General features: G+C 43.7%; 1 protein-coding gene across 1 annotated transcript in view; it reads right to left on the bottom strand.

Annotated features, from left to right (window-relative positions):
* The window catches only part of GLRA3 (glycine receptor alpha 3), a 562,486-nt gene that overhangs the window by 134,867 nt on the left and 401,961 nt on the right, over positions 1 to 25,658 (bottom strand). Inside the window, exon 7 of the mRNA XM_073656226.1 lies at positions 20,916 to 21,130. Within this exon, the coding sequence (XP_073512327.1) occupies positions 20,916 to 21,130 (215 nt within the window). The remainder of the gene's footprint in view (positions 1 to 20,915; positions 21,131 to 25,658) is intronic.

The raw sequence follows: 25,658 nt of genomic DNA, 5'->3' as shown, positions 1-25,658 counted from the left end.
CTCCTTTCTAGTGGGAACATGTCGTACTTGTTACTGTGGCCCTGGTCTGTGTGTCTTTAAATTCTTAGTGGGGTTTTTCCTAAATTTGTCAGTCGTTGTACTCACTGCATACCCTTTAACTGTATAGCAGATCCTCTCCTTTCTAATGGGAACATGTCGTACTTGTTACTGTGGCCCTGCTCTATGTGTCTTTAAATTCTTAGTGGGGTTTTCCTAAAATTGGTAAGCCGTTGGACTCACTGCATACCCTATAACTGTATAGCAGACTCTCTCCTTTCTAAATGGAATTTGTAATTACTGCGGCCCTGCTCTATGTGTCTTTAAATTCTTAGTGGGGTTTTTCCTAAAATTTGTCAGCCTTTGGACTCACTGCATACCCTATAACTGTATAGCATAATCTCTCCTTTCTAAAGGGAACATGTCGTACTTATTACTGTGGCCCTGCTCTGTGTGTCTTTAAATTTTTAGTGGGGTTTTTCCTAAAATTGGTGAGCCGTTGGACTCACTGCATAAACTATAACTGTATAGCAGACCCTCTCCTTTCTAATGGGAACATGTCGTACTTATTACTGTGGCCCTGCTCTGTGTGTCTTTAAAATTCTTAGTGGGGTTTTTCCTAAAATTGGTCAGCCGTTGGACTCACTGCATACCCTATAACTGTATAGCAGACTCTCTCCTTTCTAAATGGAATTTTTCATTACTGCGGCTCTGCTCTATGTGTCTTTAAATTCTTAGTGGCGTATTTCCTTTAATTAGTCAGCCGTTGGACTCACTGCATACCCTATAACTGGATAGCAGACTCTCTCCTTTGTAATGGGAATTTGTCGTTACTGTGGCCCTGCTCTATGTGTCTTTAATTTCATAGTGGGGTTTTTCCTAAATTTGGACAGCCGTTGGACTCACTGCATACCCTATAAGTGTATAGCAGATCCTCTCCTTACAAATGGGAACATGTCGTACTTGTAACTGTGGCCCTGCTCTATGTGTCTTTAAATTCTTAGTGGGGTTTTTCCTAAAATTGGTCAGCTGTTGCACTCACTGAATACCCTATAACTGTACAGCAGACTCTCTCTTTTCTAATGGAAACATGTCATACTTATTGCTGTGGCCCTGCTCTGTGTGTCTTTAAATTCTTAGTGGGGTTTTTCATAAAATTGGTCAGCCGTTGGACTCACTGCTTACTCTATAACTGTAAAGCAGACCCTCTCCTTTCTAATGAGAACATGTCGTACTTGTTACTGTTGCCCTGCTCTGTGCAACTTTAAATTCTTAGTGGGTTGTTCCTAAAATTGGTAAGCCGTTGGACTCACTGCATACCCTATAACTGTATAGCAGACTCTCTCCATTCTAATGGGAATTTGTCATTACTGTGGCCCTGCTCTATGTGTCTTTAATTTCTTAGTGGGATTTTTCCTAAATTTGGTCTGCCGTTGGACTCAGTGCATACCCTATAAGTGTATAGCAGACTCTCTCCTTTCTAATGGGAATTTGTCATTAATTTGGCCCTGCTCTATGTGTCTTTAAATTCTTAGTGGGATTTTTCCTAAAATTGGTCAGCCGGTGGACTCACTTCATACCCTATAATTGTATAGCAGACCCTCTCCTTTCTAATGGGAACATGTCGTACTTGTTACTGTTGCCCTGCTCTGTGCGTCTTTAAATTCTTAGTGGGGTTTTTCCTATAATTGGTCAGCCGTTGGACTCACTGTATACCCTATAACAGTATAGCCGACTCTCTCCTTTCTAAATGGAATTTGTTGTTACTGTGGCACTGCTCTATGTGTCTTTAAATTCTTAGTGGGGTTTTTCCTAAAATTGGTCAGCCGTTGTACTTACTGCATACCCTTTAACTGTATAGCAGACTCTCTCCTTTCTAATGGGATTTTGTTGTTACTGTGGCCCTGCTCTTTGTGTCTTTAATTTCTTAGTGGGGTTTTTCCTAAATTTGGTCAGCCGTTGGTCACATGTCACAGGTCCTGCGCGCACAGAATGTCTGTCTGATCACATGACTGTGACATTAGCAAGGTCCTGTCAGTGTGTGTGTGTGTGCACGGGATGGATATATAAACCCTGCTTGATGGAAGACAGGTGTGTTCTGTGAGAGAGGCGTAAGGCCTGTTCCCGTGTGTGTGGGACACCGACCGTGTGAGGCCTAGTGAGGCCGAGTGAAGCCTGGTGCCTGAAAGGTCGAGACTGGATCCTGTGTGGATGCTAGTGGCCTTGGAAGGCAGAGGCTTGAGGAAGAGTCCTGAAAGGCAGAGCCTGGATCCTGTGTGGATGTCAGTGGCCTTTGAGGGAAGGACGGCTGGAGACCCCTACCTGGGAAGCCGCAAAGCCACAGTGGTGGCAAGCCTAATGGACTGCAGCAGCTAAACCCGGCAAAGGTAATTCCCTGTGTTATATGGACATTAATATGGACATTGCTATGTTATTACCTTGCTGAAGGCTGTACCTGGAGCAAGTGGGCCGGTCTGCCACTTGGCTCGTGAACATTATATATAAATGTGCGTCGGCGTGCCACTGAGTTAGACCCGGTGAACTGTGGTTTATGAAGTGCAATAAACTGCAGCGTTGTGAAATACCGGAAGGACATTGCTGGTGTGCTTTGATTTACCCGGTGCAGTGAGTATCCCCCACTATGATGACTAGTGCTGCCTTACATATGGTTCGAGAATGCGGGCAACTGCAGCCCGGTTGCTAGCTGCAACGACAACCCGGTTGCTAGGGGCAACTGCAGCCCGGTTGCTAGGGGCAACGGCACAGGACGACGAGTGTGGATTAAAGCATCTGGCTGCAACTCGGTGGGGTTGCGAAAATTGTCTTCGCGCTCAAACCTGGTTTGCTGTGGCTCGGCGGGGTTCACGAAGTTTAAAGCATCTGGCTGCAACTCAGCGGGGTTGCGAAGGTTGTCGTCGCACTCAAATCCGGTTTTGCTGTTGCTCGGCGGGGCCACAAAAATTTTTCCGGGGAGAGCGGTGTGTGAATAGTGTCCTGAGGAAATGCAGGAGCAGATAAAAATGGCTGTGAAAGGAGCAGCAACTGAGTCTGAAGCTATTGAGCGATTAGAGCGATTAAAGTGCCTGTTAAAACCGGAGCAGGTATTTGAGAAACGTCTACTGGACATGAAACTGGACATGGTGCCGGAACCACAGGAGCGGTGGGCACCATATGGAATGGCGACAGTGGACCATTCTATGAACTCTCCGGGGACGCCAGTGTTGTCCCAGAGTGCCCGGGGAGGTGGTAAGATCTGTTGTGACCTGAGTCCTAAGACTATTATTGATTTTTCTTGTAAAAATTCCCCTTTCGGTGTGGTTGTTAAAAATGGGGCGGAGTCAAAAAAAAGGGGCGGTTGCTCAAAACAGCGTGAAGGATAGAAAATCCAAAAAAATTACTGGTGGTGGGTTGGTACCTCCTAAAAATGACAATGTGACCGTTGATAACGAGGTAGCTCCAGTAGAAGGGGGTGACGTCAAAGCGGGAGGTGACCTGTTAGTCCACAACACCATTGGGAGTGACACAGACCCCGTAGCTGATGGTGACACTACGAAAGTAGAAGGAGAGGTCAGTCAGGAGGGGCTAGAAAAGGTGAGAAAGTCCCCATCTCGTAGACGGCGCAAGGGCCACAAAAAGGTTGCTCCTGTAGACTTGGCTGAAAATGAAAATAAAAAGAATGTAGTACTGTGTGCCTTTGCTTCAAGTGTGGATCCTCCATTAGAGGTAGAAGAGGAGGTGACGTTGCCAGTAGCAACCTCCGGTACGGTACCGAGTCAGAAGGATCTAACAGCCCTGAAAGAGGAGGCGGCCAGTTGTGACCAAGAGCTGGAGCCTATCGGCCAGCAGGGTCAGAGTGACGTGCAGCAATTATGTGAAAACCTGGGGAACATGTCCTCAGACCAGTTGATCCTGGAGTCTGAACAGCAGAAAATACACCAGCTTGTGAAGAACGTACAGCGAGATCTAAAGGGAAGCAACGAGGAAATTAACCTGTGAGAGGAAATGTTCAACACAATTAAGGAGGACCGCCGCAAAATCAAGGAAGAGGTTTTGCAGTTGAAACTTGAGAAGGAGGCGCGGCAGGATGTTGTTTCTGCACACGAACAAATCCTAGAACGACTGCGCACACAGCTCAACCAGGAGCTGTGTGACTCCAAGAAGGAGTGTGGTGAACGCAGTAGGGAACTGCAACAGAGTAAGAGAGATTATGAGGATCTCCTCAAGGTGGAGAAAAAACTAGAGGAGGATAAGGTGGGTGCAGAGCAAGTGCGCCAAGTCATTGAGACCACTCTGCAAGATATCCGTGAGGAGAATGATGATCTCCGGGGAAAGACCCTAGATCTGGAAGCTCAGGTGAAGGAGCTACAGATGTCCTTTATACTCTCCAGAAGGCAGAGACGTACCTTAAGGAAACAGTCAGCAAGATGGAAGCTGAGCGAGAGAGGATGGAGGAGTCCATCGGAAAAGCCACAGACCAGGGCCAGGAGTTGACCGCTGGTGATGGGAGGTATGAAGCAGATACCTCCTCGAGTGATGTGAGCTCGGATGATTCGGTGGATGTAGGAGCGAGATCAAGGAGTCGCTACAAACCCATTGGAAGCAAGAGGAGCTTCAGAGACGGGCCGCTGAGAGGCGAGTGGTGGAGCTAGAGGAAGAAGTTTCTGGGCTCAAAAGTCGCCTGACAAAGTATCACTCAGTGAACGAGGCCTTCTTGGAGAAGGAAAAGGGCGAACACGTTGCACTCACTCCCTTATACCAAGAGAGGGTGGGCCTGAGGAGAGCTAAGAGAGTGTTAACCACAGATAAATATGAGATGGAAGTGGTCAAGATGAAAATTGGTGAATTTGTAGCTGTGAGTCAGCACAGGGGAAGCGTAAAGGGGGAAGAAGCTGAAAGTCAGTGGTCCCTGAACCCTGAGCTGGTTGATCGTATGGAAACCACTGGTGAGACCGAAACGTCTTGGTACAAGTGTCTCGTAGATGTGCCCGAGGATTTGAGGGAAGAATGCACCAGTGAGTCCGTGCATGAGGAGTTTAAGAAGGCCGCGGGAGCCTGTAAGGTGTACTTGACCTCAGAAGCTAAACAGCTGGTGGTCCTGTCCACGACCGAAGTCACAGTGAAGAGGGTGGCTATCCTAAGTGACATGCACTGGCGATGTATTCGCACAAAGCGGTTTCTCCGGTTGAAGACGGAACAAGCCGTTAGACAACTGGAGTTGATGAGGAAAGCTCACAGTATGCGTGAAGAGGTCATCCGGGTGCCTCATGTTCTGGTGAGGAAGCTCGTTGGGAGAAATGGTCGAGCCATGCAGATGATGGTCAAGAAGTCTGGTGTGGTGAAAGTAAGCAGTCCACGTGATCGTCAGGACTGGATACCAGATGAAGACGGCATGGAGTCATTCTCCGCTGTAGGAACGGAAGAAAGCCTGGCATACATATGCATTCTGATCGAGTACAGAGTGACCTACCTGCGAGAGGTAGAACAGTTGAATCTCGCCAGACTACAAATGGAAAGGCAACATCGCCTGAGCGGCAGAAGGTGGCAGCCGTCTAGAAATAGTGAGACCCGACAGAGAAAGGGCCCCCTAAATAAAAGAACAGCTACAGCTGAAGTTAGGGACCTTTCAAGATGTCCTGAGAGTAGTGGGCGTGGGTTTAGAGGTAGTGAGACCTCCAGTAACTCAGGTTTCAGCAGCCCATACAAACGACCCAATAGAGGACGGGACAGTACGGAGTCGAACCTGACCTTAGATACCAGGGCATGTGAGTCACACCGCTGTATGACTGACCGCTGGGAGCGGGGGAGACCTGACAAGGTTACAACTGACCGCTGGGAGCGGGGGAGACCTGACAAGGTTACGACTGACCGCTGGGAGCGGGGGAGCTCTGACAAGGTTACGACCCGAAAAGGTGACCTGACTAAGTCAGTGACAGCGACAAATGGTAGGTCACTAAGGAATGAGCTAATGTCATTGACTAATGTTCCAGGAGCTGAGTAGCACAATTGTAAAGTACATGGTCTCTATGTGAACAGAGCTGGGGGTTATAGTGATTGTGTATATTATGTGTTCAACCCCACAAGTTTGAACAGAGGGGGGGGGGGATATGTAATGCAGCAACTTGCTGGCATTACGGTAATGGTCCAGGATGTGTTTTACCTGACCATGTACCTTCCCCCTCAGGTGACTGGTCACATGTCACAGGTCCTGCGCACACAGAATGTGTCTGATCACATGACTGTGACATCAGCAAGGTCCTGTCAGTGTGTGTGTTTGTGCACGGGATGGATATATAAACCCTGCTTGATGGGAGACAGGTGTGTTTTGTGAGAGAGGCATAAGGCCTGTTCCCGTGTGTGTGGGACACCGACCGTGTGAGGCCTAGTGAGGCCGAGTGAAGCCTGGTGCCTGAAAGGTCGAGACAGGATCCTGTGTGGATGCTAGTGGCCTTGGAAGGCAGAGGCTTGAGGAAGAGTCCTGAAAGGCAGAGCCTGGATCCTGTGTGGATGTCAGTGGCCTTTGAGGGAATGACGGCTGGAGACCCCTACCTGGGAAGCCGCAAAGCCACAGTGGTGGCAAGCCTAATGGACTGCAGCAGCTAAACCCGGCAAAGGTAATACCCTGTGTTATACGGACATTAATATGGACATTGCTATGTTATTACCTTGCTGAAGGCTGTACATTGAGCAAGTGGGCCGGTCTGCCACTTGGCTCGTGAACACTATATACAGTGCCTACAGTAGTATTCAACCCCCTGCAGATTTAGCTGGTTGACACATGCGGAATTAACTTGGCATTGTGACATTTGTACTGTAGATCAGCCTGGAAGTGGGAAATGCACTGCAGCAAATTTTTTTTTTTTTTTTTTTTTTTTTAAAAACGTTAAAAGTTAATTCATAGTGTCATTTATTATTCAACCCCTCAAACCACAAGAATTCTGTTTGGTCCCCCTAAAGTATTAAAAAGTAGTTCAGGCACCAAGAATAATGAGCTTCACATGTGTGGATTAAAGATCTCTTTTGCCAGCCTTTTCTGACTATTTAAGACCCTCCCCAAACTTGTGAACAGCACTCAGACATGGTCAACATTGGAAAGACAAAAGAGCATTCCAAGGCCATCAGAGACAAGATCGTGGAGGGTCACAAGGCTGGCAAGGGGTACAAAACCCTTTCCAAGGAGTTGGGCCTACCTGTCTCCACTGTTGGGAGCATCATCCGTAAGTGGAAGGCTTATGGAACTACTGTTAGCCTTCCACGGCCTGGACAGCCTTTGAAAGTGTCCTCCCGTGCCGAGGCCAGGCTTGTCCGAAGAGTCAAGGCTAACCCAAGGACAACAAGGAAGGAGCTCCGGGAAGATCTCATGGCAGTGGGGACATTGGTTTCAGTCAATACCATAAGTAACGTACTCCACCGCAATGGTCTCCTTTCCAGACGAGCCCGTAAGGTACCTTTACTTTCAAAGCGTCATGTCAAGGCTCGTCTACAGTTTGCTCATGATCACTTGGAGGACTCTGAGACAGACTGGTTCAAGGTTCTATGGTCTGATGAGACCAAGATCGAGATCTTTGGTGCCAACCACACACGTGACGTTTGGAGACTGGATGGCACTGCATACGACGACAAGAATACCATCCCTACAGTCAAGCATGGTGGTGGCAGCATCATGCTGTGGGGCTGTTTCTCAGCCAAGGGGCCTGGCCATCTGGTCCGCATCCATGGGAAGATGGATAGCACCGCCTACCTGGAGATTTTGGCCAAGAACCTCCGCTCCTCCGTCAAGGATCTTAAGATGGGTCGTAATTTCATCTTCCAACAAGACAACCACCCAAAGCACACAGCCAAGAAAACCAAGGCCTGGTTCAAGAGGGAAAAAGTCAAGGTGTTGGAGTGGCCTAGTCAGTCTCCTGACCTTAACCCAATTGAAAACGTGTGGAAGGAGCTCAAGAATAAAGTCCACATGAGACACCCAAAGAACCTAGATAACTTGGAGAAGATCTGCATGGAGGAGTGGGCCAAGATAACTCCACAGACCTGTGCCGGCCTGATCAGGTCTTATAAAAGACGATTATTAGCTGTAATTGCAAACAAGGGTTTTTCCACAAAATATTAAACATAGGGGTTGTATAATAATTGACCCACACTTTTATGTTTAAAATTTAATAAAATTCAACTGAGCAACATAACTTTTTGGTTTGTAAGATTTATGTTTCTGTTCATAAAACCTACTCTCGTTTGCAGTTTGAAGGCTCTAACTTATTTGCATCTTATCAAACCAGCTAAATCTGCAGGGGGTTGAATACTACTTGTAGGCACTGTATATATGTGTGTCGGCGTGCCACTGAGTTGGACCGGGTGAACTGTGATTTATGAAGTGCAATAAACTGCAGCGTTGTGAAATACCGGAAGGACATTGCTGGTGTGCTTTGATTTACCCGATGCAGCGAGTATCCCCCACTATGATGACTAGTGCTGCCTTACAATACCTTATAACTGTATAGCAGACTCTCTCCTTTCTATTGGGAATTTGTCGTTACTGTGGCCCTGCTCTATGTGTCTTTAAATTCTCAGTGGGGTTTTTCCCAAATTTTGTCAGCCCTTGCCCTTGCAGTCACAGCATGGGCATTACCACTATAGGAGACCCGCTCCATTATAATGGGAACGGAACATTTCATTTACTGAGACCCTCCTCTATGTCTCTTCAAAGGGGTATTGGGTTGCGTCCAAATTTTTGACAGCCATTGGAGTCACTGGATACGCAATAACAGTATAGGAGACCCATTTGTTAATAATGGGAACAACAAAGCATAGCCAGCTGATGGCTCTCTAACAACAGCGAGGGCCAACTGCTGGCCTTTTAAGAATAGTACGGGACATCTGATGTCTCTATAAAAATAGGCTTTATGACTTTCAGAGTCCCTCCATCATAAATAAAACAGGATGTGTCTTATGATGTGTCACACACCACATTGCCAGATAAGGTTGTAAAATGTTAAAATGACATTTCCCGGTGAATGCATTTGTGCTAAAAAATAACGTAAAAAAAACAAAACAATAAGATCTTTCTTTAGTATAAAAAACAGCGTCACCAATTTAACCTCAATGTAATCACATTGTTCAGCTCCTGCACCTCCTCCTCCATCTCCGAAATGACCACATCAGTCACAAGCTGACAGCACTGCAACACTGCCTTGGCCAAGCGGCAACAGGCTGTGCTGAAGATGAAGATAACATGCTTAATGCTTAATTGACAAACCGCCCTGCGCTGCAGAGTTTTTGAAAGCTGTAACACAGCAGCCTGATCTGTGGCTCTCACCGCTGACCATACAGCCAGGCATGGTCGTGTGTGACAATGGGCGGAACCTGGTGACAGAGAAATGACAGCCGGAGTAGATACGGTTTCCCTCTATGTGAGTCCTTTCACCGAGCTAAATACAACTCTCAGCAAAAAAAGCTGTGGACTGGCTCCGTAGTGTCCCTGGCCACATTCACTTGTCCACGTGTTTGTGGGAAGGCGGTCCTTCCCAGTAAGTGCACTGGGGAGGGCACAGGTAATGTTGTGGGACCCGTGCTTGTGTAAGGTGGAGACGATGCCGGGAAAAATAATGGCGGCTGGGGACCGAGTATGGATACCCGGTCGCCGCCACCATAAGATTGTGGACAGCTTCCGCCTCCACGAGCTTAAAAGGACATATTTCAAGTGCAAGCAGCTGCCCAGAAATCTGTCAGTTTAATGTTGCGGCCTGTTTTGGCTGGCTGCGTACTTGCGCTTGCATTCCAAGTAACAGAAAACTAAGCAGATGGTGCCCTCTATCATCATCATGGCCTCACCTCGGCACTATGAACTCTCCTGAAGGAGAAGCCAGGGCCCGCTGGAGGAGTCTCCGGTTCTCTGGTGTGCCCGTCCAACCCTGACGAGAAGCAGCCCTGGCTAAGTAGAGTGTGGAGGAAGGTTCCCCGACACTCTATGGCTGCTTTTTTAATGTGGATCGGACATGCTTATGCATGTTATTTCTTAAACCGCATTGCAGATCAGGCCATTGTCCAACTCTGTATTCATGAAATTAAATGCGCAAAGAAAGATGTTTGTGTGTCAAAGCACCACCGACAAGTGCGAGTTGATGTTGGATGGGCTGCCATTGCTTCTGCAACAAGCTGCATGAGAGGACTTATTGGGAGAAATGACACCCAGGGTAGATACGGTTTCCCTCTATGCCAGTCCTTTCACCGAGCTAAATACAACTCACAGCAAAAAAAGCTGTGGACTGGCTCCGTACCGTCCCTGGCCACATTCACCTGTCCACGCGTTTGTGGTTATACGGTTCTTCCCAGTCGTGCACTCTGGAGGGCACGGGGAATGTTGTGCGACCCATGCTTGTGGAACGCGGAGACGATACTGGTAGAAATAGTGGCGGCTGGGGACCAAGTATGGACACCCAGCCGCCGCCGGGATGAGGTTATGAAAAGCTTCCACCTCCATGAGCCTAAAAGGTCACATTTCAAGTGAAAGCAGCTTTAGAGGACTACCTGGGAGAAATGACAGCTGAGTAGATATGTTTTCCCAAGTCCTTTCACCAAGCTAAAGAATATGGCTGTGGTGAAATACAACTCAGCAAAAAAAGCTGTGGACTGGCTCCGTACCGTCCCTGGCCACATTCACCTGTCCACGTGTTTGTGGTTAGGCGGTCATTCCCAGTAAGTGCACTGGGGAGGGCACGGGTAATGTTGTGGGACCCGTGCTTGTGGAAGGCGGAGACGACACCGGGAGAAACAGTGGTGGTTGGGGACCGAGTATGGACACCCGGCCGCCGCCGGCATGAGTTATGAAAAGCTTCCGCCTCCACAAGCCTAAAAAGCCACATTTTAAGTGCAAGCAGCTATCAAAAATTTGGCAGTATAGTATTGCAGCCTGTGGGTGGGTGGCTGGCTGGGTGCATACTTGCGCTTGCATTCCATGGAATGGGGTAGGGACAACTGAACGCTGCACTGAGACAAGGATGTGGACTGTGATTGTTGCAAGTCTGCAATGACTGGTGCATGGCGGAAGGCATCTTTGCATGCGCCAAGGATCACTTATGATGGGCACACTTTTAGGCAGTGACCTGGGAGTCAGAAACGCTTCCAGAGGTCTTCCCCATGCTGTTCCCATGTCTATTCAGCACTGTATGAATGTGTCTGATGAGGTGTCACACACCACATGGCCAGGTAAGGTTGTAAAATGTTAAAATGACATTTCCCAGTGAATGCATTTGTCTTTGTTGAAAGCAATGGAAGAGTGCAAAAACGTATCAAAAACATTACGTGTGAACATAGCCCAAGGTGTGGAGGAGTATTTTAGGTTTTGGTTATTTATTTTGCCTTATATACAAGTCATTACCCTGGAAAGGATGTTCTTTAATATATTTCCCAGGAAAATCCATTTTGGTTTTGTTTTTGTATGTTTTATTGTGAATCCGTAAAAGTGGCGTAATACTCTGACAACGTTGTTGACAGCAGTGACCTGGGAGTCAGAAATGCTTCCAGGTGTCTTTCCCATGCTGTTCCCATGTCATTTGAGCACTGTTCCCATCGATTTGGGCAATTTTTAGGCCCTCTGCAGACCGCCGGGGGGAGTCGCCTGAAAAATGCTCGAGTTTCCCATAGACTTACATTGGGCTCGCTGCTCGGGTCGAGCACAAGAGTAGTCCAATTTGCTCGACCCGAGCAACGAGTACCCGAGCATTTTAGTGCTCGCTCATCACTAGTTGTTAACTTTAACATTGCTGGTCTGTCCTTAACTTTAGCCTTAAAGGGATTGTCCCATGAACGAAAGTTAATTTTAAACAATAAATCTTGGAATAATAATAAGTTCCACAATTGGAAGTGTTTAAATAAAATGTTCCTGTGCTGAGATAATCTGATAAATGTGCCCCTGCTGTGTACTGTGTAATGGCTGGGACATGGTCTGATCATACCACAGCTCCTAGGCCGGAGGAGAAGCAAAGGAGTATACAGACATTACAGCAGGGGATCACAGCTGATTCTTTCTTTGAGTTAAAACATTTCACTGCCGATTTTTAAACAATGTTTTATTTCAAAGAAAGAATCAGCTGTGATACTCTGCTGTCCTGGCTGTATGTTCTCTTTTGTTTCCTCCCTTGCCCAGGATTCTCTTTTGTCTCATCCCCTGCCCAGGAGACGTGGTATGATCAGACCATGTTCCTGCACAGTCAGACACAGCCATTACACAGTACACTAAGGGACACATTTATAAGATTATCTCAGCACAGGAACATTTTATTTAAACACATCCAATTGTGGAACGTATTATTATTCAAAGATCTATTGATTAAAATGAACTTTTGTTTGTAGGGAAAACCCCTTTAAGGCCCTAGTCAATGCTCTATAAAATAATAATCCTGGCGCTACTACACTTAGAAGTGTAACACCAATAGGCTACTTGTCGACTAAAGATTCCCTAGCTTTCCCTAAAACAGATGACTATTATTTTCAGGTATTCAAGAACTGGCTTATACAACACAATCTATGTCACAAGCTTCAACTATACAATGCACCAAGATGATATTTAGGAAGAATACACTGATATATCATCCATCAAAGTCTGTGCCATTTCTTTAAGGGCCTTTACTCAGCCCCTCTGACTGTTGATGGCAGTTATCACGACAGGCCCTAACATGTATCTGCTCTACACCCACGCTAGGCTGTAAGTCTTTTGCTGTAGGCCGCTAGCAGCTCCTTGAACCAATGACCTGTCCTGGTGGCCTCCGATTCTTAGAGCGCAGATTAAGTCCCTTCCGTACCATTGGTAAGGAGTCCATGCCTGCCTGACACACAACCAGGAAGTTTTTTACCATTATCTAGGCAGGCCTCCTGGCCTCCAACTCGCCTGATCGACGTCCATCCCTTTAACGATGCCTCCTGGCTTTCAGCTCACCCAATCAAAATCCATCCCTTTATTTATGCCTCTTGTCCTGCTGCTCATCTGAGCAATATTCACACCTGTACGAGTTCACTACCAAAGATAATTGTCAGTCTCTTGTCACACTCTTCTAGGATTCGGCTGTAAGCCAGTTCAGATTACACTGCACATGCGACTTGATACAAGCCTGGGCAATGACTCACCCTCTGCTATGGCCTCAGGGGTTTTTATATTTTCTTGCTGCATCACAGCAGATCACATCTTGGTCCATCTAGCCTTTTTCTTCCTTCCGTGCAACCATTCATTTTTCTTTTGGTTCCTAAGTTTTATTTCCCATCCCTATAGACTCTCGTCACTAAATGTCAGCGTTAGGTCCCGAAAGCTTCATTGTGCATTTCTATTGAGTCACTCACTCCTTTACATAGGATGCAGAGTTTGTATGTTTAGCAGCTTTCTTGTACAAGTAGTGGACCTTCAAGAAACTCCATTCATCTGCTGACTTTTTGTTACCTTTTTATTGTCGTGAATTCAGGCTACATATGTTATGCTGATAGTTTTGGAGGGCAATGATTAGAATGTAACCTCTCCGTGACAGGATCATTTTCTTTCTTTTGATTTATAACTGGGAAAGGGGGGTGATTCAAACTTTTATATTTTTATTTTATTTATTTACATTTTTTTTTTTTTTTTTTTAGTTCCTTTAGGGCTTTTGAACCCGTAATTTCTTAATTTATTCAGAACTATTATATTGAGAGGATGTGACGGATACTATGTACAGCTTGCAGCGATTGGATCTAGCAGCTGTTAGAGGTTTAGGTGGCTGTATAACACACCTGGCATCTGCTATGTTAGAGTGGGCTCAGATCCCGAGCCTGATTATTCCACTGGCAAACTCTGTACACTGGCATTGTCGGAATGAGTTAAGTTATATTCCATCTTGTGAGTTTACAATTAGATCTCTTCCATTTATGAGCATCCTAATACATTAGGGTATTTAATCGAAGAAAATAAGACATTTCTAACATAGTAAGTTATTTTTGTGAACTGTGAAAAATAAGACTCAACTGGAACATGCAATTACCATCTAGGGAATAGGGATAAAGCTATCCCTAGTTATCCAGCCAACTTACATCTGTAAATCAAAGTGATTTCAACTCTTGTAGCGTAAATGCCCCATCTATTATTTATAATCATACATCTAGCCTAAAGAGTGCTAGTTCAGCAAACATTTGTAACACCTCTTGTTCTAGCTCACAAAGCAACATTAGCAGGAAAAAGAAAACAGAAGACGCAGTGAGGGTCAGGGGAGGATATAAGAAATGGCAGCCAAGGGGACAGAGAGGCATGAGTTCATGGTTGCTGCACTGAAAACATAAGCCTTCATACATTAAAGGTGTTGTCCAATACCTCCTATATTTTAACTTAGAAAATCAAAATAACCCATACTCACCCTTGTATCCGCACTCTTCCAGCGATATTGGTACAGAGTTTCTCAAGGATGGAGTGAGATTTGCTATGAAAAGTGAGCCCTGCAGTAAAGGAAGTGTGAGCACAGCAGGCCAATAGCAATGATTGACTGCAGGGCTCACATGACATAACAATGACACACGAGTCTAAGGAAACCCAGCTTCGACCTCATTGGAATGGCATCTACATGGGAGACGATTATAGGGTATTTTTATTTTAGAAGGGACATAATAGTAGTTAAGAAGGGGTTGTCTAAGTAGTGGGCAATCCCTTTAAGACTGACGTTTTCTATACCAAACTTAATAAAGGAAGTGCTGAAATAAAATGCACTGTGTAGCATTGGCGTCTCTGCCCCCTGCCAGGCAGAGATGCCATCCTACTCACCTCCTAGCTCCCCGCGCTCCCCGCTCTGCGTTCTCCAGTGCTCCTCTTCCAGCTGCCGGCGCGCGCAGCTCACCGGGCACTGTGCTTGGGGCGCGCGCGCGCTCCCTCCCTCTTAAAGGGGCCGCGCGCGCTGTCCTAAGGAGTCCCCGGCCAATAGCCGAGGGTCCTCCCATGGAGGTGCCCAACCAGAAGTTGTTGCACAGTGTTCCTTACCTCTGCTTCAGCCCTCAGGTCCCGCTGCTAGCCTGACTACCAGTTCTGCCTGCCAGCCTGTTACCTGCCTGTTACCTGCCTGTTACCTGCCTGTTACCTGACGTGCCCACCAGCCCACTCACCAGGGAGCACTTGCCTGTTGCCTGCCTGTTTCCTGCCGTGCCTGCCAGCATGCTCACCTGGGAGCACTTGCCTGTTACCTGCCTGTTACTCGCTTGTTATCTGCTGTGCCTACGCGGAGGCTCCTGCGTCACTTGCCGTGACCACCTGCCAGCCTTCCTAGAGACTCCTACCGTCACTTGCCGTGTGTACCTGATAGCCTACCTGGAGGCTTCTGCTCGCCAGCCTGTCTGCTGTGCCCATCTGCAATTCCAGTCAGTCCCTGTCATCTGTACCGTGGGAGTCACCTGCTCCCTTACAAGGTCATCCCCAGAGTAGCACCTGGTCCCTCTGCTCGGTCCCTCCCTGGTCAAGGAGTCATTAGCCGCCGTACGACCAGGGTCAGTCCGAGTTGATACTTAGTTACGCCCCTCTGGGTCCCTCCTTGCACCGCAGCACAGAGGTTCCACCACCCGGACCCGTAACACACTGCATGAATTTGGTCCATTTTTCAACTTCTGTATACCACCGTCAGAAACATATACCAGCTAGCGGCTAGCGCACATTTCTGCTGTAAACTCCCCAACTTTTGTGACATAAATTATGATAAATTGAAATACCTTGTATCGCCTGTGCTCCAACCACGTTTAAAAATTTTGGTGAACCATCTGGAACTGATGTAAAACCACCAAAATTCATACATTTTTTGTTCCAAATTTTGAGTTGCGAAGAAATATTATAACATTTTAGGCTGTTTTACAAATAGTGTCTATTCCACATTCAAGTGTTTGGTTTTGGCCATCATCACAACAGTTGGATGTATTTTATATGGATAATGTCCTAGTGAAGGGCACGGAGTAGCCTTTGTAAGGATTTCTGCATTGTTTTTTTCTCTTAGAATATCTATTTAATATTGTCCTGTTTACATATGATTTTCTCAAATTGTGAGTATTACTGCTCTTTCTTCTCCTAGATGGTGCATAGTGATAACATACAAAAGTGGTAATTTCATGACATTTAGGACATGTACGCACAGGATATTCCATAAATGCCTATTAGTAGTGGACATCCCGTCATGGAAACATCACTTATTGAAAGATTGAGGGTACTGTGACCTGTTTTCCAATTCAAAGCCTTCACTTTCTCATCGAAATAAATTGAGAGGTTGCCTCTCTGGCATGCAACTTCTCTTCATTGAAGTCTATAGTTGCAGAAAGAATAAAAAATGCTTGTGCACCAGTAAGGCTATTATTTAATGATTTCCATGAATTCCCAATATTCATATTCCCGTGGATATGACATAAATTAATTAGATGATAGTACTGATACTACTTGTAGTACTCTTTATTTACTTGTTAATTTGAAGGTTCACAGTTGAGCCAAATAATGACTGCTCAATGATAGGGTAAAGATGGGAGAAGATGGTTGAGAAGTAGACCAAGTCTGTTGTCATTGTCACCTCATCCACCAAAGGATGCTTGACTGCAGTTCCAGGTAAGCTGATTCATTTTATATTATGTAGTCCTACAAAGAACAACCCTATAGACAGTTCTTGCCATATTTACAGTACATGATTTTTGTGGTGCAATCCCCAAAATGCCCAGAATTAATGATTAACCCCTTGACGACCTATGACGTACCGTACTGCTCATCATTATTGGCACCCCTTCATTTTTTCATAGACTGTACAATATCTTTAGAAATAAATGGAATTGTACCAAAGTTATATCCTCAGGATTTTTTAATTAGTGGTCCAAAGTAATACAACAATAAAACTTTGTTTTTCAACTTCCATGTTGCAATTTTGAAAGAAGAAACAGAATAAACAGCATGTGCAGCTATAAAGCATCCCTAATTAATACTTGGTTGCACACCCTTAGGCATTGATGACAGCCTCCAAACGCTTCTTGTAGCCAGCTATAATTAAATTATTACATGTTTGGTATCTGCAAACCCGTTATGACCAGGGGAATCATAATGGCAGGTCAGTTTTAGCATTTAGTGAACATGGCGAAAAAAAAAAAAAAAAAATTATGTAATTGCTCTTTTTTTGCAATTTCACCGCACTTGGATTTTTTTTCCCATTTTCCAGTACACTACATGGCAAAATCAATGGTGTCTTTCAAAAGTTTAACTTGTCCCACAAAAAATGAGCCCTCGCATGGCCAGATTGACCAAAAAAAAAAAATGATGGTTCTGGGAAGAATGGGAACAAAAAACGAAAACAGAAAATCCCAAAGTCATTAAGGGGTTAAAGTATCTTGCTTCTTTTTATCAAAACTATGTTGCATTAGTTCCCTGGACTTGTATAAAGAAATGGTGGGAGATCGAAACTGTTGAGTCTATGAGGCCAGACCTGAAATTACAAATCCATAATACAAAACAAAACTCTCATCTTCACTGGGTAGTGAGCTCATTTAATATTGGGGATCAATATCAAATAAATATGTTTCTTATGACTTTTAAGGCTTGTGCATAGTCAATTTTAAGGTTTCATTTAATCTATGGAGCCATAATAGGGCTTTCATAGAGAAGCCAGACAGTTTTCTGCGTCATAATAATACATTCTTCCATCTATGTGCATAAGCCCTAATGAAAACAGCAAAGCGCAAAAAAAAAACCAACCTTTATTTTAAGGCAATTTAAGGGAATCTGTCATGTCCGATAACGCTATTAACCTGCAGACATGGGATTAATCTGCAAATAAATAGTGTTATGAGGTTGCCTTGTCACTGTAAGTTGCCCGGGAGAAAATTAACTTTATTTCTCCTGCAAACCATTGGCTTTCAGTCATGCTGGTGTGCCCAGAGCAAATATAGTCACCGCTGACAGCACTGATAGTGGCAGCTGGAAGCCCACTCCGGCATTGATTGACTTCCTGCTCTGCACTGATTCACTGTAGAGCCAGCTGTCAATCAGTGTTGGTTTAACTGCAGATTAACCCTATATTTTCAGGTTATTAGCATTATGTGACCTGACAGGTTCCCTTTAAGTTCTACTCTAAGCAATGCTTAGAATGCCTGAAGAAGGGACCTGAAGCAAGCCAGTCAAGTTCTCTGGTCCTTTATTCAGCTATTTTGGTAATGGTTTTATTGTTTTATACAAGTTCATGTATTTGAGTAAATGAACTTATGTATACCACTTCACTGTAGTCCTATTGGGTGGTTACTCACTGAGACTAGTCTAGGTTCAATAGCTGCAGTTATGCCCCCTGGATGTGATTGACAGTTCCAGCACTGCCCTGGTTTCCATAGTTTGTGCTCCGCCCAGCACCTTAGTTGTCCTGTCAAAGCTCTGCCAACAGCCCTTTGCATAGCAGTACTATGACAGGGGAACAAAGTTGTTAGAAGGAGCACAAACTGTGAAGACCTAGGCAGTGCAGGTACTGTCGGCCATATCAGAAGTGGGGAGAAAAAGTCCATGGTGAGAAAAAACAAAAAGATAAAAAACATTAAGGATTTATAAGCTTACGCGTTTCAGGTTAGCAACCCTAATTCATAGCTGTTGCTAACCTGAAACGCGTAAGCTTATGGATCCTTAATCTTTTTTTGTCTTTTGGTTTTTTTCTAACCATATTTTTAATTGCACAGTAAAAGTTATGCTTTAACATTTTTACATTGGTGCTGGAGTCCTGTCCTTATTGACTTTCTCTCCCGCTTCTAACTTGGATGCCAGCCTATTGTGTTTCCACCCTCCCTACATTACACCCTGACCAAACAAAGTCTACCAGAGTTCCTATGTGAATTCAAGTGGTTTTCACTCTGAATTGTCCTCACTGGATGGTGAGCGGATTACCATTTTTGCTCCTTCTCCACTGTTAGCCACAGTCAGGGGGTATGACAGCAGCTACTGAACCCAAACTAGTCTCGATGAGTAAATGCCTTACAGGATTAGTCCTGGTTCATAAGCTTGTAGCGAGGTGATGTATATAAAATTAAATTAAATCAAATATATGCATTTGTGCAAAAAATATTACTGAAATACCTGAATAAAAGACTAAAAAGTCATGTATTTTAAAAACCTGACATGATTTCCTTAAATTAGTTTTCATCATTATTATTCCAATTAACCATTTAAATGTGTAAACTACTAAGGGCTCAATTTTTAGCTTTTGAAGTTTCTGAAATTCTCAGCAGTTTAGAATAATTTTATAATAAGAATAAAAAATGATACATGTTAGCATTTATAAGGGACTATTAACACAGCTCCTTAACTTAGTCAGGCAAGTCCTGTAGACAAGTCAACCTCAATCTTCAATTTTTAGCCCCTCCAAATACTAGATCACTTGGGAACTTTTTATTGGAGATTGGGACTCTATTTTTCCTCTGCTTCTCTATTATAAACTACAGTATATATTACTTTTTATAGTTGGTAACTTTATCATAATGATAAACTTTATAATTGAAATGCTGCTATCTTTTTATTATTTTGTCATTAATGAATTTGGAAAAGTATCCTATGAGTTTTCATTACTTTCAATTGTCATTAGCAATATTTTCTACATTTTGTCATGCTCAGTTTGCCACCCCATCAACAAAATATTTCACATCTGCTTAATTATCATTACCATTTAAGAGCTTTACAATTAATCTCTATTTTTTATCGAGCTAATTTCTCTGCTTCATGTAACTTAAAGGGGTTGCCTCGAGTTCATAAATGGATAAAATTGCAAAGTGCTTATAAAGCCAAGAAGAATTGCAATTTACCTTTTATTGAAATCCTCTCTGGTCTCAAGAATGGAGGTATTTCTAATTTTATAGCGTACAGCTCGTTGCCTAGCTTATGTTGGCCACCCTTCAGTCCCATGTGGCTAATTTCCTGTGCAAGCAGGCTCTATGCATTACAGCCTGCTCATTTCACTCTGAAGCTGACCAGATTGCTGAATTCACTGAATTCAGCCAGTTTCGGTCCCACTATGCTTCAACTATGCTTCAGAGGCAAAGGCTCATCTGCTAGCAGCCTGGGAGAGCACCGTTCTGACCAGCTGTGTGACCATGCCTTTGTCCTGGACAAAGCAGAAAGCTGGAAGCAGGGCACTCCTGAAGATACAATGTGAGACCACTCCTTTAAATGATCTTGTCTTCATTGGGAAACTAATTTTCAAATAGAATGTCAGAAAAATTTAAGTTAATATAGGGAGTTATCTCATTCATGACCCTCATCTATAGGCAAGAGCAATTACAATGTCCGTCTATCAGTCTGGATGACCCAGACACATTTGTGTATTTCATAGGCAGCCATTAAGAATATCTGTGTAAAGCTTCATGGAGTTGCAGAAAAATTGAGATGCAGATAGTATCCCCCACAGAAAAAGAGAAGATTATCATTGAGGCTTTTTGCAATGAAAAACTCTGTGATCAATATATCATAAGAGGATTATTCTAACAAAAACAAGGCAAAAATTGTATAAAGCTAATTTTAAGTTTAATAAATTTGCCAATTGAATAATCTCTAGAATATTTTAGAAAATTATACCATTGTTTTAAAGAGATGTTCCAGGAAAATATTTTTTTGGGGAAATGCCTTGAACTGCTCTAAAATATTTAAAATAATGAAAACCACCCTCCTCCTTTCCTCTCAGGTCCTGTGCTCATCTGGTCTTCTCTGGTCTTGGCAGTCTTGGCACTCAGGAAATGACTGGATATGCTCAATAAGAAAATCACTGGCTGAGATGGGTCTCTAGTACAGCCATTTACTGGTTGAGTGGACATTTCCAGTGTGTCAAGTATGAGACCAGGAAGCAGAAACCAGCAGGAACCAGGTGAGTGCTGGAACAGAACCTTCAGGGAATTGAAGAGGATAAGTCTACACTTCAATATAATATGTATTTTAGGTTACTTACCTTTGGCAGTGAAGCTCTGGAACCAGAGCTCTGGGTTGTCATAGTCAGCACAGTAGTTATCCCTAAGGCAACTCTGGCTGGAGCTGCATCCATGTTGATCCAAAATGAGACCCATGATAAAATAACAATCAAAAGACTGGGAATGTACATCTGAATCAGGTAGTAGCCCATCTGCCTCTCAAGATGGAATCGAACTTCAATGCATGTAAACTTTCCTAGAGGAAGGGAAAAAATTTAGAGACATTGTAAAAATAAACAGTGTCAAAATTGTATTCTTTTCCTGATTTTACCTCAATTAAATTTTTTTCTGTACATTCTATGGCAAAACAAATGGTGTCTTTCAAAACCACAGCATCTCCCAAAAAGATCAAGACCTCATATGTATATGTCGACGGAATATTAAAAAAGTTATGACTCTTGGAAAAAGGTGAGGAAAAAACAAAAGCACAAAAAAAAATCCCTGGTCCTAAACAATGATAAGAGACACTGCCAACATCGACTTTAGATCTTGCAGGCTTGGCTTGTACATTTATTACATAGAATGGATACCAAGTAGCTGTACATTTTTTCTTGAGTCACTACAGACAAAAAATGGCCAGATAAAGTTGTATTACTTGAAAATGTAACTTTCAAATTAAGTGCATGTTCCACTTCAACTTTCACAATTCATAGGAGCTCTGATCAGCATCGTTCTTTATGGAAGGCATAGGTTTCATATGCACAGCAAATCATTACACCTGGATCATATGTTATAGCGCACAAAGTCCCATTTGTTCTGCATACTGGTCTTAGGCCACAGCCCACTATCAGTATTTGGTCAGTATTCAGTCAGTATTTTTTCTCATGAGTGGGAGCCAAAACCAGGTGAGGAACAATCAGAGAAAAGGAATAATAGAAACAAGTGCAACAATTTTGCATTCATCACCCACTCCTGGTTTTGTCTCCCACTCCTGAGAAAAAATACTGACTGAATACTGACCAAATACTGATAGTGGGGCCGTGGCCTTAAAAGTATTCTCTGAGGATTTACCATTTTTGTAAATCTTCTTGTATCTATCTCTTGGCTGATAGGTAGTTTTAACTAAGCTTGTTATTGATGTATCTAGGAAGTTTGAGCAAGAATTTTAAGTGTACCATACCAAAGTTCATAAATACGTAGCTCTGTATTTAATTAGTTTATTCAATAGTTAAAATATAGGTGCACAACTTTTTAGAGATTTTCACTTTGATAACATAGTCTTTTTCTGAAATTCTGTATCCAAATTATAATTTAATTTTAGATTGCATGGTGTGGGAGAGGGATGATTTTTACAAGCACTGTAAGCATTGTATCCATTTTTTTACTTTTCATTCCCTGTCATGTACCATTATGATTTGTGCTCTGTGATGCAGCAGCACAACATCATCTGTTCCACCTAGCAGCATTCTCCATCTGGTACAGTAGCACATGACACATCTGTATTCCTCAAGTTCAGGAATCTTATGAAGAATAGTACATAGTATCTCACTGATCATGTGTTGCTTATAAAAGATACAATTCTTTATATTCTGTTGGTCTGCAGATTACATTCTAAACCACGGGGTGCACAACCTTTTCTAGTCCAAGGGACACATGTTGAATGACTTGCAACAGCTGCAGTAAAACTTAAAGGGGTATTACATTACAAGAGTTACGGCATATAACACTATATGTAATAATTTAATAAATAACTAAGATATAGGTTCTACAACCAAGGCTCCCACATATCTGGAGAACGGGGTGCTCTTTTTCCCCAATCAGTACTCTAGAGAGAAGACCCTTCACACTTGTAACTCTCTATGGGTGTTGTAGTAGCCGGTTGCATTTCACAATTCCCTTGAAATAGAATAGTGAGTGCTGCATACATAACTCACATATGCCAGTTTGCAGTGCTAAAAAGGGGTCAAGGAACTCTAGTCTGTTGATGTATGGGGGACCAAGCTATGGTTACAAAGTGCTCTATTTGTCCTTGCTCTTTCCTGCTTATGTGCATTGTGCTATTCTTCTTCCCTCTGACATAGAAACTACTGTATATAGATGGTTGGGGGCCACACAAATTTTAATGATGGGCTGTATATGGCCCTTGGGCCTTAGGTTATTCAGACATGCACTAACATATCATAAGATGAACCAAAACAAAAATTGACCAATCCAACTCTTGAGTTGACTGATATGCTCAAAAATATATTATCCTCTATACTAAACTTTGTATGGAGCTAAAATACTACATGGTAATAATAGTAGTCCATGGGGCAATCTTCTACATATCTATGCCTATTTCATATGGTAAGGAAGCCGTCAAAGAATTTTTACTGATTCATCTAGAATCAGAAATTGTGCATGTGTTATGTAGGCATTCACACTAGAAGCTATAGAGACTTTGTGTATCACAGTGCATGCTCCATGCTAATGACTCTGTCACTGTCTAAGAATTTCTGCATGCTGCTTATCAGTATTTCATATTTTACTGATAATGTGGGAATTAAAATCCAAACATTTGGCATGTTCCCCCCTCATCATTAATGTAATACATAGCACATTCAATGCTTAAAATAACAAAGGACTGTATTCCTGATCTGTTCTATTGATATTAAACTGGATCTGTCACGCCCTGGGACTTATCAGACCTCTAATATGAGCATACAGGTGATAGAAAAGTAAATGTATACATAACCGTATGTCCCATATTAGAGGTTTGCTTTCTTTGAAACTGGTTTTAAAAATTCAGTTTTCACATGGTTCCCATCCAGGGGACGCTAAAAAATCCCCGCCTACCTACTCAATTTCCATATTTCTCCCCTCCCCTGCACGTCATAGGGCCCCTTAACGTGCACTCTTCACGTTCACATCCCGCTCATGTGTGTAGCCCAGGGGATGGGGATGACTCGGCGCCCCGGGCCTTGTTGCCTGATCTTGGGAGATGTCGCGGTAGTCGACTCCCGGGCCCATACTCTGGGCCTCTCCTTAAAAAACGGGTGGAAAATTATATAGAAGTTCGTGACGCCACCTGCGGTGTCTGATGAGGATCACCAGCGCTGCGGCAGCCCACTGAGGCCGGTGTTAAGGCAGCTTGCGTGGTATAGCTCCCCACAGGTGGAGCTAGGCCTCAGGGCAGCGTGGATGTAAGGATGCAGGACAGATGTGACCCAGTCAGGTCGGAACAAGAACAGGAACGGACACAATAGTCACTTCAGTACCTTTTACTGATGGAAATTCAGGCACATCCCGGAGCACTGTAGGGTGAAGTGTGCATATCAAGATCCTCCCCAGTGAGCGGGTATAGGGCCTCCTGTTTCTTGCCTTTGTGTAGTAAGTTTATGACCTGCCTCGAGCGAGGCCTAAATTTGTCTCTGTCCTGCACCGGCTGACTTTGTGGTAGGGCCTTCTCTTGGAGTACGCGCTCCCAGCTTGCGGGGCCTTCGTGACTCCTGGCTCTGGTACGTATCAGCTCTTGGGTGATCCTGAGACCCCACTTCCTCCAGGCATCCTGATAGGAACCATAGTGTATATATGTATACATGTGTATATGTACAGTATATACATACATATATATCTATACACACGTATATATGTATAAGTGTATACATATATACACTATGGTTCCTTTCAGGATGCCGGGAGGAAGTGGGGAGCTAACTTTGTTGTTGCACACGCCGGAGGTCACTGAAGTCACAGTAACTCCCCGGCGCCCCCCGCGCACTAGGCCACTAGCCACCGCAGGGAAAAATGAGGCCGGGAGCAAAAAGGCGTGCCTTGCGTTAGAGGCGCTTTGCACATGTACGGGATATGAACTAGAAGAGACGTGCATGGGAGGGCAGGAATATGGAAATTGAGTAAGTAGGCGGGGATTTCTTAGTGTCGCCCAGACGGGAACTATGTGAAAACTGAATTAATAAAACACTATTTCAAAGAAAGCAAACCTCCAATATGGGACATGCAGGTATGTATAGATTTACATTTCTGTCACCTGTATGCCCATATTAGAGGTCTGATAAGTCCCACGGAGTGACAGATTCCCTTTAACTGGTGAACCAACAGTGTTTGTTTAAAGATAAATTACACATTAAAAAGGCCATCAACATGTTTCACTGCATCAGCAGCTTTATCAGTGGATGGGACATTTTCTTTACATTCTAACATTATCCCTAAGATTACACAAAGTTTTAATGCGTCAATAATAAAAGTTATGATTTAGCGATCTGTTAGAGAGGCTTGCCTATTAGAGGGGCTTTACACCCTTTTTGTAATGCTTTTTCACATTTATTGATTTCATTCCTCTTGCAGATCCCTTCATCGCTATTTTTTTTATTTCACATTTGTCTTACATTGACAGATTACAAACTGTCACTTTTTACAGCACTTTTTGATATATTGGTAAAAATAAGTGAATTTTTTGACATTCGAATTCTCCAGCTTTGAATTTTTTTTAATTTGATTTGCAGCAAATAAATTTGCTCTTATTCGAGATGCAGCGAATAAATTTGCTCTTATTCTCAGTATTGTAAAGACTTTAATTGCCCGTAAAAAACATGTAGAATATTCTGTGATTTCATAGGTCTCTATTGAACTGCTCTTGAACACTTTAATGCAAACGTACCCTATTTTAGGTGTAAGTGATCTCATATCTCCTCATATCTGGCAAGGGAAAATGGATAGTAATTAGTGTTAACCAACGGCCCATTTAACAACACACAGTTTCAATTATATTTCTGGAATGTAGAGAG

Source organism: Phyllobates terribilis, unplaced genomic scaffold (assembly GCF_046119375.1).
Source record: "Phyllobates terribilis strain yellow unplaced genomic scaffold, ASM4611937v1 Scaffold_1__5_contigs__length_1240528914, whole genome shotgun sequence".
NCBI classification, from domain to species: domain Eukaryota; kingdom Metazoa; phylum Chordata; class Amphibia; order Anura; family Dendrobatidae; genus Phyllobates; species Phyllobates terribilis.
This window is presented reverse-complemented; position numbering and strand designations above follow the sequence as displayed.